Raw genomic sequence first — 13,532 nt, 5'->3', positions numbered from 1 at the left:
CTTGATCGATTTGTGGATCGATTCTCCGCCAATCTGCATCAAATTCTACCAACGAAATATTTTTTGGATTTTTCTTCATTTTTTCTGGAGGGCCCCCTTCGAAATTGTTAAAAATGCATGTGGGGTTCAATGGGTCCCACTGCGATGGCTATATCTTTGCCAATAGTCATCCGATTGTTAAGCGGAATACCTTGATCGATTTGTGGATCGTTTCTCCATCAATCTGCATCAAAACCTACCAACGAAATATTTTTTAGATTTTTCTTCATTTTGTCTGGAGGGCCCCCTTCGAAATTGTCAAAAATGCATGTGGGGGTCAATGGGACCCACTGCGATGGCGATATCTTTGCCAATAGTCATCCGATTCTTGAGCGGAATACCTCGATCGATTTGTGGATCGATTCTCCGTCAATCTGCATCAAAACCTACCAACGAAATATTTTTTGGATTTTTCTTCATTTTTCCTGGAGGGTCCCCTTCGAAATTGTCAAAAATGCATGTGGGGGTCAATGGGACCCACTGCGATGGCGATATCTTTGCCAATAGTCATCCGATTCTTGAGCGGAATACCTTGATTGATTTGTGGATCAATTCTCCGTCAATCTGCATCAAAACCTACCAACGAAATATTTTTTGGATTTTTCTTCATTTTTTCTGTAGGGTCCCCTTCGAAATTGTTGAATGTAGGGGTCAATGGGACCCACTGCGATGGCTATATCGTTGCCAAGAGTCATCCGATTCTTGAGCGGAATACCTTGATCGATTTGTGGATCCTTAACCTTAAAAGATAACATTTTTTCGAGTTTTCTAAATTGTTGTTTAGGGGACTTCTTTGAATTAATGTATAATGGGCTATTGTGGTATTATTGGGGCTGCATGCTTATTATTAATCTTAAAAATACTTCCAAATGTTAACTTAAAAAGATTTAAAGTTTAAAAATTTAAAGTTAATAAGATCGTCAAATAATCACACACTTTTTTGTTTGGTGGCGACTTATTTTTCGGCTTTATTATTTTTTCACAATGGTTTCGGTTATCCAAGCCATAAATTCAACCACATCAGTATAGAACGCAAGCGGCTGTTGGCCACAACGGTGCATCCGACCTATTCCGTAGCTCACGATTCCGGCCTGCACCAAGCGCTGTTTTCCTTTGTATGAAGTCGCATAGGCCAGTGGTCCTCCGGAGTCACCCGCGCACGCATCGGTTCCATTGGTCCTGATGCAGATGCTTGATGTAGTGGCATAATCGGGGCCACACTGCAGCCGTTGAACGAATGCCTTTTTTGGGACGTCTGAGAGTATATTTTTTTCCGTTCTGCCCCAGCCGACTACCTCCATCGTGTTCCCAGTCTGAACGTCCAATTGGACGTCCAGTGACAGCGGCAGGCATATGGGTCGAATCCAATTTGTGAACTGGACTGGTTCTCTTAGGCGGATCAATGCAATGTCGTTCAACAAATGAAAATCGTCATAGTCCTCGGGGATTTTCCAATTTTCGACTGGAACATCCAGAGGTCGATCAAGGCACTTTTTCTTATTTCCATAGACCATACAGTCTATGGGCTGGCTGAGGTCATGTTCCCCTAAACGGACGGATACCCTAGGAAAAAGGTAATCTAAAATGAAGTTCTTTTCTGACTTAGTTAATAGTTATTTTTACTTACAGGTTATCTTCAATGCAGTGCGCAGCCGTCAGGACAAACTCTGTCAAAAAAAATCCAAAAGTAAAGTGACAAATGCCCAGTGTTCCATAGGACTTACCCGGAGTAATCAGAGTGCCGCCACACTTGAACCGTGTCCTGATGGGTCCTGAAACGTTGTACTCGAGTAAGGCCATCCATGGCCTCGATCCCGGTCTTATATTTCTACCGTTGAAAACCATAAAATCTACGAAGTTACCGCATATATTATCATTTTCCTTCAGCAACTCCAATCCTGTAGAATTTAGAGGTTCTTCACAGCAAAACGTTTTTTTCTAGAGGATGGCTTGGGTTAAACTTTGATGCCTTTAGTTCCTGTCGCTTTTCTTACCTTTATGCATGTTGCAACTGAAGTTTTCAGTATTTTTTCCTCGTTGGTTAGGGGGACCCCTTCTCTCAACTTCTTTACAATGGGTTGAAGAGCCGGGCAATCGCGAGGACGCTTACATTTTCCTACTTTGTTGTCATGGGTCTGGCAGATCTTGGAATCCACAGGACCAATCCATTGCAGGCTCAGAATAAGGCAGATCGCCAAAGTCGAAAATCGCAAACCCAACATTCTCCCAGTAAGCCGGAGTCGCGACTGTCCAATCCCCGATGCCCATATTTGCAACGAAGGCTGGACACTGATAATAAAATTGATAATTTTTTTCAATGAATTTTTTGATTTTTTGACGAATTTTTTGATGGGTTTTTGGAAGAAGATGGGTTTTTCGCAGAAAAGTTTAAAAAGTTATCAGTTACGGCTTCCTGGCAATAATTCATTTGATGATCATTTTTGATTCGGGTTTTGGAGACTAAATCATTGTGTTCCTAATAGACTTAAAGGTATGGAATTCGTTTTTGAAATACGATAGACTTTCAGATAAGATTTAACGATTGCACTTGGCAGATAAGTTCTTTGCGAAGCAAGGACCTCCTTTTGAGAATCCGAATCCTCAGGACCTCCTCGGCCTCTCTTGGTCTATTTTAACACTGGCGGGATGTTTTATTGAAGAATTGTTATGAACTATTAAAATTTGTCACGCTAGAACCATTGCTTTTCCCTTTACCATTTTTGAACTGCGATAACTGCACCGCCAAAATTTCGCTACCCAACACTGTCGATAACTAACCAGGGCCAGCGTAACAAAAAATTTATATCGATAGTCCGTTATATCGCCCTAAAAGATTTATGTGGTGTGCAGAGTATCGATAGTTTATTATATTTTTCACATCCCTAGTCGCGGGTGGACGCGTACCTTTAGCTGTTGGAGTTATCATTTTATTTTTTGAGCCCTCGCCGAGTAATTGAGGCTTGGATACTGGTCGCTGAGCGTGGAAGAGACGAACCGTGTTTACTGTACCGTTTGACCTGTCCCCCGCGTCCCGTCTCCCGCGCTCCGTGGCCTCTTTCACCCCTCCGCCGTCGGTCGTCGGGCGTCTATTTCTTAAAAAAAAAAATATTAAATTGTGCAACGCAAAATAGTTCTCGCCCCGAAAAATTGCCAGTTTTAAAGCAAACACAGCTCCTCGAGTCTCTAATTTACATAATATTAGAGACAAAAGACGCACACACACAGAAGAGCAGAAAACAGGCTGAAAATTGAGCGAAATGCAAGTGAAAATGCAAATGCAAGTTGTTTTCAATTGAAAAGCAGGCGACAAAAAAGTGAAAATTAACTCGAGATTGATTGCTACGGGGGGGGTAGCATAGTGCGAAGGAATCGAAACTAATTGAAAATGTCTGGTGCTGATGAGGGCGAGCTGGACCCGCAAATTCAGGTAAGTGAGGTGCCAGCCAGTGCCAATCTATACTATTTATTCGATTTTTTTGTATTCGAACAGAAATGAGACTGCCTTGGCACGTTGTTGTGACTCTGTTGTGTTTTGTTTTTGCATTCCATTACATTGCGTGCCCCCTTTTCATGCCTTGCTGCCACCAGAAAATCAATTTCCCAAGCATTTAGGCAAATTGCAAGTTTCCTTTCCATCCCAGGGACCTTCGCCTCTCACTTCCAAGTACACTAATTCCTGGTAATTTTTTGGGAATTTTCCTTTCTCGGATCGGATTTCCTACCTAAACGTGCCAGTCTCAAGTGCAATAATCTCTCCCTAATTTTTTCGGAAGAGTCTTGAATACAAAATGTAATAAATGGAAATACCAAAGCGCACACGCAAGCATTGTCTTTTTGTTTTTATTTTTTTTCCATTTAAATGCGGATTTAATTTTGTTGCTTGTTTGTTGTTTAGTTTGTGAGGCAACTGTTGGAGGCAGTTTGCATAAATCGAGACTTGATTTTTATTCAATTTTAACGCAATGCCAACAGCTTGTAGGCTCATAATGGCCATAAAAGGATGACAGAGTTTTGTAATTAATATTTCTACTAGTCCTTGCCTGTTTGACCTTTATTTTCATACAAATTCTATTAATAATTCCCATGTGATCACCTTGGAATCTCTATTTGTTGATAAACCTTTCCCATCCCGTTGGTACTAGTGGTTCCCCCTCGCTTTTATAAACAAATTCAAATAATATCTATTTTTAAAAGCAAAAACCAAGTGGGAGACGTCACACGCGGCGTAAAGTCATTAACAGAACAGGGCATGTGATTTGATTGAAGCCCGAAGATAGTATCTGAAAAGTATGTATATATGGGAAAAAATAGATACTCTTTATAAACAATCAATAGAAACAGGTTTCTGAAACACAATTCTGATGAAAAAATTAACAAAAAAGGTAAAATATTTCGACTTCTTCTCTCTGGCAAGTCTTTATGTTCAACTTCCTCTTTAGACAAGCCGCCTTCGAATCTATTGGCAATAATTTATCAATGGGGCCTACTTGAATACCCCTTTTGTATTATTTGATTCTTTTTGGCGCGCGTGCAAAAATTTCTTATCACAGAGCTGTTGTTTCTGGCTCATGATGACGACAAACCGCAGACACTCGAGTCTTCGAGTCTATTTGCTTAAAATCGTGTGTCTTGACAGATGTTTTGTGTTTCCTCTCGAACTATTTGCGTATTATTGTGGTGGGCCTAGGCTCTATTGTTTCTTAAGCTAAACTTTCTAAAACTCCCCATGGAAGGCGTATAATTTAGCGTCACTTATCGATTCGACGATAATTGCTCCGATGGAGAAACAATCAAGAGCCGGTTTTTTAATTTTTATTGAAAGAAAATTAGTGGAAAAATGCAATAATAATTGATAAATAGTAATTAGATTATTAAGGGAAATTTTATGACAGTTTCTATCAAAAAATGAATCATTTTTGGTGTTTTGTTACGTAAGGTGAGAGTTGGACTTGGACTTGGAGAGAAGCCCCCCATTGGAGGCGTTAATGAATCAGAAAATCGTGTCGAAAGGTGACTCAACCTTAGGCGTAATATTCTATATACAAATACTGCTTATCTAGAAGTTTAGTAAGATTTTATTGCTAGACTCGGAATAAATAATTTAAAACAAATAAAAAAAATTATTAAACTTGGCAGCGGTGGGATTCGAACCCACGCCTCCGAGGAGACTGGTGCCTTAAACCAGCGCCTTAGACCGCTCGGCCACGCTACCACTGAGTTCCAAGGCGACAAAAAACACTTCTGATCGAAAGTGACATTTTTTATTTAATTTTTTAAATATTATTTTTACAAAAAATAAGCTAAATAAGTGCCTCTCTCGGAAGTTTATTAAAGAAATCATAAAATAAACAAAGGCTGTTGTATAGCACTTGCATAAATAGCCTCCCACTAGTGGGCTTTACTTTTCCGAGTTTACTCAACTTTTTGGTTCCCCTGGGGGGGCACTGCCACTGCCACCTCTGCTATCATAGTCATTATATCCCCAATGATGCATAACCAAGTTGTGACTTTCGTCGAGCGGTTACGGCATACAGTTTTCCATCCATTTTAGAGCTTCATGAATTAGGCTTTAGTATTGCTTTAGTTTCGCTTTTGTTTGCAGCGAGCTATTTGCTTATTTGTGGCAGTGCAGTGGCCATTTCCTGCTTTATCAAATTGGTAGTGCCGGCAATCTAATCAGGCCATGAACTTGTAGCAGATTGCCAGAATTATAAACAATTTTCGAGCGAGTTCGGGGGTACTTGACTCTTCTTTTAGAGCAGAGAAACTCTATCACTAGTACAAGTATTTAAATAGTATCTAAACTAAGTTTAGACAATTGAAAATAATTCAAGAAAAGTAGAGCACTTTGTACTCTGCTCTCATTGCTTTTATTTTCCCCTCAGGTTGACATAACTTTCTGCCTCAAATGGACATAATTAAAAATAAAATAAAAATAAAAAAAAAAATGGTCAAGCTACGCTGACTTGTATTATTTATTTTTTTGGGTCGTCTGAAATTCATTCACGCATCATAGTGGAGCAGTTTCTTTATATAACCACCATCTCTCTGACCTCCCAACAAAGCGCTACTTAGGTTGCTTTCTTCTTCAAAAAGTGGAGTACACTTTCTGTGACATTTTTTTCCCCTCCCCAGTGACGTAGTAGATTTCCGGTCGAGTTGAATGTCCTCCTGAATGTCCTTTTGTTACGCAAGCCAAGCCGAAATCGATGTGGGCTTCCATTACATTACAGTCTTCCTTGTATTTTGTACTCCTCCTGTTGCCATTTTGCCAAAGTCAGGGGTGGTTCAGGATGTAGGTCAGGACGGCATCACGCCACTGCCGGCAAGAGTCTCTAAAAAGCAGCTGCCGTCATTGCTGCCCCTAAAGGATGGGAGTTAGAGGACTAGACTTTAGAAGGCTAATAACTATAATCCAATAGGGGTAGATCCTTTGAAAACAATAACCTTTTCCGTAATGGCCTTTATGAAATTGGAGATTTTTGGCAAACACTTAACTCCCCTTTGAACTATTTTATTTGCAGAATTTTATTTATAGTTCTAGTTCTAGTAGTTTGTTAACAAACACTGTATCACCTGAGTTGGAGCCCCCAAGGCTAGGGCGTGGGTGGCGTCATCCTCCTCCGTACTCCTGCGGCCAAGAGGCGCGCCTTCCTCGGCTGTGACCTTTCCCCTTCTGATTGGCTTTATTTTCAGGCTGTGACTCAAGCTGAGCTTCTGCTGCCCTTTTGGCAACTGAAACACCACACATCGCGTGATTTTAGTTGATTTTGACCCTGTTGGAGGCTCCTAATCTGGTTGCGACAAATCAATAATGGCAGAGGGGAGTTTTTCTGATGAAATTATTCTTGTTTCTGTCCCACAAGGGAGTTGATTGTGGAGCGGTTTTCTGGCATTATTTGAATTGAATTTTTGAAAAATGTTTGCTGAAAAATATTTATTCAATTTGCGTCTTCATTTCAGCGTTTAATTTTCTGTTTATTTACGGATAATCAAATATTTTTTGCTCAACTGCCTCGGCTGGCAAATATTTTAACATTTTTTTCCATTATTTGCGATGGAATTGCATTTTTTTAAAGATATTGTGCGTCAGTGGCTCCAGAGAGTAGAGTCTAGACTCTAGAGGAAGGAGGCTCAAAGGGGAGCTATGGTTTAGGGCCAAACTGGTTTTGGAGGCACTTACTCCACCTCTATCCTCACCTCCACTCCTTGTGGCTGCAAAAATTCCTGGAAAGTTCATGTGTTGAAATGTTCATCTGCAGCGGATGCTCTTAAAACTGGTTTTTGGTTATTGTTTGTTTTTTGTTGTTGTTTACAAGGCGGCGGGTAAACCAGTTTGGAGGTTCGGTCTCGCACTTGGCTTTGTCTTTGGCTCTTAAATCAATCACGATTACAGAGGAGACCTGAGGAGCCGCCTCCGCCCTGCCCTGTCCGGGATGTGGAGAAATGCTCAGTGGAGGAGCGATTAAAATCAAACTGGGACACAGGCCCTAATAAAAGCCATAAAAAGCCAAGAGAAATATTATAAATAAAACCTGTTTCAGTTTCAGCCACAAAATTACATGCTTCCCCAACAAAAAAAATGGAGTGGAGTTCAGCGATCCATGAACAAGAGAGTGCTGGCAGTTCCCCTCTACACATTCATGCACTTGGCCACTGATTCTCAGACTTTTTAAATGAAAATATTGGCATTTAGATAAGACATTGCCGAGTCAGATATCAGAGCCAGAAACAAAGGCTTAATCCGTAGGAGAATATAATTCAAAACCCTTTCTAAACATCTCTTTAACAAATAATTTCCTTTGTATATTTTTTTTAAACCTTTCGTTTTGATGTATGTACACGCCTTAGGAACTACTTAAGTGATTGCTGGGACTACAATTACAATTTGCTGAGGAAAGTAAAATGCATTGACAAAGAAATACAGAACAAAAGCTCGAAAATAATGGTTTCTTGTTCTCCGTGGGGCTCATTTGCTGTTGTGACTCTCATGGCTCTGCTAGGACCTAACTCCAGTTCTCATTGAAGGCGAGGCCGACTCTTAGACGAACTCGTAACCAATGCCGAACTGGAAACCATTAATGGCATTATCGGTGGTCTGGCGACGCACTGGAACGCAGTAGTTCAGCTCGATGCGTGCTCTTTCCGCCAACTTGACCGCCAATCCAACTCCAAAGGCACTTCGCATGTTCTCTAAAAAAGAAAAAGGCAATGAATTATGCTAGATATCTTCATATTCTTATCCCTCACCTGTGCTGAAAGTGTTGCTGTTGCCCAGGTTGTAGAAGAAATGCATTCTAAAGTGACTGGCCAGGTTTTTGAAGACCCCGGCGAAGGGCAGTGGCGCCCACAGGTGCGCCCCCGTGCACCAGAAGGTCTGCGCTCCAATTGGCGTGCCATCAATCACTGGTCCAGCTCCTCCAAACTTAAAGCCGCGCAGAGTCAGAGGGCCGCCGCAGTAGAAGAGCGAGTTAATGGGCAGTTGGGTGGTGTTCTTGGTCTCCTTGACGACGCCCACGCGTCCGCAGAACTGGGCCACCAGCCCGGCAAACAGTGGCACGTTCACCTCCCCGTGTGCTGTGCTGCTGGTGTAGGCGATGTTGCCGCCCAGGCCGCAGTACTCGTTCACGGATTTCAGTAGAACTCCCTGGGTGGGAAAGACATTGCCGTCCCGATTGTCGAAAATGATGGAATAGCGGATGAGGGAGGCCAGCTTGGGGCCACAGTGGTCGCGTATGGCGAAGGGCACCGATTTGTTCAGTAGACCCACATCCCTGATGGAGTTCTCATACTGCAGCGAGTGGGTTAACTGAGGGGATGGAAATGATAGTTAGAGTTCTCTTGGAGAAGCACATCCCACTTACATCCACTCCCAGCATGGTGTGGGCGGAAAAGTCCACCAGGTAGCCCAGATTTGTGGTCTGGAACGAGCTGATATCATATCGATCAGTCTGCCTGAAGACGCTGAAGGATAATCTGTAAAGGAAGAGAAACAATGAGTCAAAGGACTTAAAGGATTCAGTTGAGAGACCTACTCTGGTCGATTTTCTCGAAAGCGTGTGTGGAAGAATGGCTTCCAGAACTTCAACTGCAAGTCATGGGCCCTGTTGCTGCTGTAGCTTCCCTGCAACGAGACACTCTCCCCCCGGCCCAGGATATTCGGGATGGTTAGTTCGGTGCGCAAGGATCCTTCGTTCTGGCCAATCTCCGTGCCGGCGGATCCCATCAGGCGCGTATACTCATTACCCTTGAAGGTCACTTCGTAGCCCTGGGGCGTGGCATCCGCTCCGCGGCTAATGTCGATGTGCACACTCACGTCCTTGAAGATGCCCAGCTCGTGCAGGTACGACTTGGTGGACATGGCCTCCACCATGAGGTCCTGGAAGTTGGTGGCCTTGAACAGGCCATCGGCGGCCCGCATCACGTAGTCGTTCTGAGTGCGCTGCAGTCCACTGACATTCACCCGATCCACTCGAGCCGATATCTTGCTCAGGTCGTACTTGGAGTCCTTGGAGGCGGACCCGCCTCGCGGCGACTGTGACATGTTGCGGGGGGAGTGTTTGCTGGGCAGGATTTTCCTTTAAATACTGAAATAAAAGATTAAAAATATTAATAATCATTATCCTTGTGATTGTATCCTTGCAGATTGAACTGGAGAATCTCAATAGTGCAACAGATGAGATTAATAAACTGGAAATCGAATTGGAGGTAAGCTAGTCGTCCTTAATTGTCTGATTCCTTTGACTAAAGATTTTATGCCAAAACAGGAGGCCAATTCCACCTTTCGCATCCTGCTGAACGAGTCCACCCGACGCCTGAAACTCTCCTCCAAGAAACTAGGCAACTGCATCGAGAAGGCCCGTCCCTACTATGAGGCCCTGGACAAGGCGCGCGAGGCTCAAATCGAGTGCCAGCAGGCGGCGGATAAGTTCAAGCGGGCCAATGGTGAGTCTCCACTCGATATACCTTCTCTTCCCTCCACTAACTCTAAGCTATTTCACCAGAAATCCATGCCACTGCCAAGGAAATGGTGGCCCTGGCCGAACAGCGCTTCATGTCCAACTCCCACGAGTGGCAGTTCGACAACGCCTGGCAGGAGAGCCTGAATCATGCCACCCAGAAGGTAATGGACGCGGAAACCCAGAAGGCTGACTGCCATGCCGAGCATCAGCGGCGCACTCGACTCTTTCACGCCGCCGAGCAAAAGCTACAGCAGCTGGAGGATCGCTTCAGACGGAGCATCAACAAGTCGCGTCCCTACTTCGAGGAGAAGCAAGTGTGCCAGGATCAGTTGCAGACCCAGAAGAACCGCATCCAGGAATTGCAACAGCAGGTGGCTGGTGCCAAGAGCACCTACTCCACGGCGCTAAGAAATCTGGAGAGGATTAGCGAGGACATACACAGGCAACGTGGTGATTTCCCCACTCCACCCGGTCCTAGGGAGCCGGGTGTTGGAGCTGAGCTCAACTCGCCGACCTCCAGTGCCCTACCGTCGCTGCCCGATTTCCAAACAGAGCTGGAGAAGTGCGACTACCCCTCAATTGCCGGCAGCCAGATGTCGTTGGGCGCAAAGACCCCGCTGGCAGCTGTGGAAACTGAAGACGAGGAGGATGCCTGCGACTACGACGAGACGGGGGCAGGGGAACTGCGCGGCGTGGTGGACGAAAGGGACTTGGAGGCACTGCGCCAGAAGGTCAAGATCCTGGCAGTGCGCCCCATCGAGGGTGGCGACGGCCAGCAGCAGAACGACGTGTGGGAGCACGAGCTGAAGGCCACAGTCGACAAGCTGGATCACCTGATGATGCTGAAGGAGGCGGCCAAGCGACAGCAAACCGTGCGAGCGAAGGCAACGGAGCAGCGACCCGATTCCCTGGGCGCCGAGGGCCTCCAGCGACACAGCGATGAGGTGGTTCCGCCGACAGTCACCGTCACCGCCAGCTTGCCAGTTACGCCCCAGCACCACCACCAGCTGGCGCCACCCACGCCCATCAAGAAGCTGCACCAGCAGCTGGCGCCCTTGCCATCCGTTAACGTCTCAATGCGGGAGCTGCCGCTGCTGGCCAGGCTATCGAACGAGCTGCTGGATCGCAGCAGTGCTGCCATCGGCGGAGTGCGCAGGCAGCTGCGTCGGCGCTCTCTGGAATAGGGCGAAGTTGGTGGGGAGTCGATCGATCGCCCCATATCATCTGATTTGTTTATATTAAATGAATAATTAGTAGTGGATAATTGTAAAACGTTGAACGCCGCATTTAAGTGCACCCCTCTCAATAAGTCTACACTCTACATGATAAACATACATCTATTTTCGTATAAATGTTGATTACATTCTAATCTAATGTCTAACGTCTCTTGTTTCTCGCTGTTGATACTTTGAATATGTAAATGTTTTGTGATTTGAGCAAAAAGAGAGCAAAATGAATGGATTTATTGAAATGCAAATAATAAGCAGCTTTAAGTTAATGTTAAAAAAAAGGAAAAGAAATCCAATGAACCCGAAACCCTCATCCCAGGCAAGGCAAAAACTCACTAATTTAAAATCTAAACGGGCACATGCACTAAATAGTTTAGCCTATAAATACCACACAAATTGAAACTCTTAATGAAATTAATCCAAGTGTCGAATGAAACGAATTCAATTAGATAACTAAGCGAAACTCTCAAAGGAATCAGTAATGTGCGATGGTATCTAATGGCCTATAGATGTTCGAAGGTGCCCTCGGATTGGGGACTAGAAGTATTTGCAACAAGAGTAATTATAATTGAAATAATAAAATTTTGCATTCTAATTCAACATTAAATTGTGTTTCTCTTCGGCTTGATGTATTTTTATTGAATTTTCATTCAAGGATTCTGATAAGATTCAAAAGTTGGACAATCAATATAATCCGTCTTAAAGCACATTTTCCTGGCTGGTATTGGCCGCATAATGATGCAACTACCTCGGAAATAGTGGAAGGATTAATAAATGCACAAAACTGTTCTGAGGGGCGTTCTAAAAATCAAACTATGATGTCATTTTGACTGCAATACCGACGAAACGAAAACAAAAATTCGGCTCTCAAATTATGTAAGCCCGATTTGTCTTCCTTCGCAATCAGCTGACTTACCTGTGAACAGGCTGCTCCTGCAGGTGGACACACGCGAATTTCGGATTTGGTTAAACGAGTGTTTCGGTCGAGTACAAAATATATTTGCCGGGCCACACGGCAAGTCGAAAATTAACAAATTATTTCAGAAACGCGTGCGGCTCCGCGCAAAAAATCAACAAGCTGCTTCCTCTTTGCGGCAGTTTCAATCGATAGGCGCTGCCGATAGTTCCTCCAGGAAAACGGTCACTCCTTTCTAGTCAGGGGAAATACCTTTCATTCTTTCGAAAATTAACAGGCAACTTAATACTCTATCAGAGACGTTATAATTTATTATAAAATATACCTAATTCTAAGTTCTATGAGCCCTACTTAAGTATTTCTAACTTTGGTACACCGGATACCCTTTGACTGCAATTTTCTCATGATTTCGAGGGCTTCGTTATTTTTGGTGTGATTTTCGTCGGCTGGAGGAGTCGGATTCAAGCGAGTGTTTCCCCGTTTTACCTGCACCCCACAGGCTCGCAGCTTGTTCAGAATCATCTGAGTGTTATCTACCGGTATAGAGACCATGGGAGGAGGCGTTGGCTTCGGCGTACAATGAGATTGAGGAGCTTGCGCTGGACGAGTCGTTTTTGTGGGCGACTCCTGGAAACTTCTCAAGTCTTCCATGACTTTGGGTACCAAGAGGGTGTCGCTCCTCCTCTTCGCAGCTGGAGCTTGTGGCGATGGCAGGCTGGAGCGCTTTCTGCGCTGCGGGTGGTCCGTAAGAATCTTCCTTTGGGGATAGCTAGATCTGGTTTGCCGCTTTGGAGGACTTTCCACTGTTTCCGGCGGTTTTAGATGCAGCTGCAGCTTTATATCTTTCACTACGTTTTCTTTGGCCGTCGTAGATTTGGTTGCCTTATGGTTGTCATTGTCGTTGTCGTACCAACGTGGATTCTCCAGTTCAGCTTCCAAATCAAGGCCACAACTTAGGGAGTCGTTTACATGTTTCACCGCTTCGATGTCGTAGATGTAGACCTGGAAAGACCAAAGTGTTAGGAGACTAGCAATGGTATTGTTAACCATCTGATAACTCTACCTTCTGTCGGCCATTCATCATAGCGCACTGCCTCCTAGTTTCGTCAAAGCTTAGCTCATCGGTAGACTTTACTATGTGTTTAACTCCGGAGCAGGTACTTAGGTGATTATGGAACGATTGTAGGCTTCCAAATTGATGCTCACAGCTCCGGCAGAGGACCAGGAGCCGTTTCTGTTCGTCATAAAGAAGATCACCCAAGCGCACAGTCTTCAATGGCCTTAGTTTCCTTACTCCGTTCATTTCTTATTAATAAATTCGCGCCAAGCGAAGAGGAAATGTTGTTGTTTTCTTTTGACCAATTGTTTTTAATGTGACCATCCGCG

At 44.2% G+C, this 13,532-nt stretch overlaps 4 protein-coding genes and 1 non-coding gene across 5 annotated transcripts; 1 reads left to right on the top strand and 4 right to left on the bottom strand.

Moving 5' to 3' along the window:
• Window positions 1-992: 992 nt before the first annotated feature.
• On the bottom strand, window positions 993-2,306 carry LOC6495480 (serine protease grass). The gene is made up of 4 exons (XM_032450838.2): window positions 2,034-2,306; window positions 1,764-1,977; window positions 1,667-1,706; window positions 993-1,602 (listed from the first exon to the last, which is right to left on the bottom strand). Exons 1-4 carry the CDS (start codon window positions 2,259-2,261, stop codon window positions 1,011-1,013), a joined length of 1,074 nt encoding a protein of 357 aa, XP_032306729.1. The 5' UTR covers window positions 2,262-2,306; the 3' UTR covers window positions 993-1,010.
• A 600-nt stretch (window positions 2,307-2,906) lies between these two features.
• Window positions 2,907-11,830, top strand: LOC6495160 (SH3 domain-binding protein 5 homolog). Its single transcript, XM_001958900.4, has 4 exons — window positions 2,907-3,466; window positions 9,685-9,747; window positions 9,807-9,984; window positions 10,044-11,830. The coding sequence occupies exons 1-4, from the start codon at window positions 3,425-3,427 to the stop codon at window positions 11,183-11,185; spliced, it is 1,425 nt and encodes a 474-aa protein (XP_001958936.1). The 5' UTR covers window positions 2,907-3,424; the 3' UTR covers window positions 11,186-11,830.
• Window positions 5,170-5,251, bottom strand: Trnal-aag. The gene has a single exon. It is a non-coding gene; the product is annotated as a tRNA-Leu (tRNA).
• LOC6495479 (SAM50-like protein CG7639) lies at window positions 7,820-12,352 on the bottom strand. The gene is made up of 5 exons (XM_001958901.4): window positions 12,147-12,352; window positions 9,075-9,626; window positions 8,904-9,015; window positions 8,290-8,848; window positions 7,820-8,232 (listed from the first exon to the last, which is right to left on the bottom strand). The coding sequence occupies exons 2-5, from the start codon at window positions 9,581-9,583 to the stop codon at window positions 8,081-8,083; spliced, it is 1,332 nt and encodes a 443-aa protein (XP_001958937.1). The 5' UTR covers window positions 9,584-9,626; window positions 12,147-12,352; the 3' UTR covers window positions 7,820-8,080.
• Window positions 12,353-12,432: 80 nt separating this feature from the next.
• Window positions 12,433-13,532, bottom strand: LOC6495478. The gene is made up of 2 exons (XM_001958899.4): window positions 13,210-13,532; window positions 12,433-13,148 (listed from the first exon to the last, which is right to left on the bottom strand). The coding sequence occupies exons 1-2, from the start codon at window positions 13,447-13,449 to the stop codon at window positions 12,498-12,500; spliced, it is 891 nt and encodes a 296-aa protein (XP_001958935.2). The 5' UTR covers window positions 13,450-13,532; the 3' UTR covers window positions 12,433-12,497.

This window comes from Drosophila ananassae, chromosome 3L, assembly GCF_017639315.1.
Source record: "Drosophila ananassae strain 14024-0371.13 chromosome 3L, ASM1763931v2, whole genome shotgun sequence".
Classification (NCBI taxonomy): Eukaryota; Metazoa; Arthropoda; class Insecta; order Diptera; family Drosophilidae; genus Drosophila; species Drosophila ananassae.
This window is presented reverse-complemented; position numbering and strand designations above follow the sequence as displayed.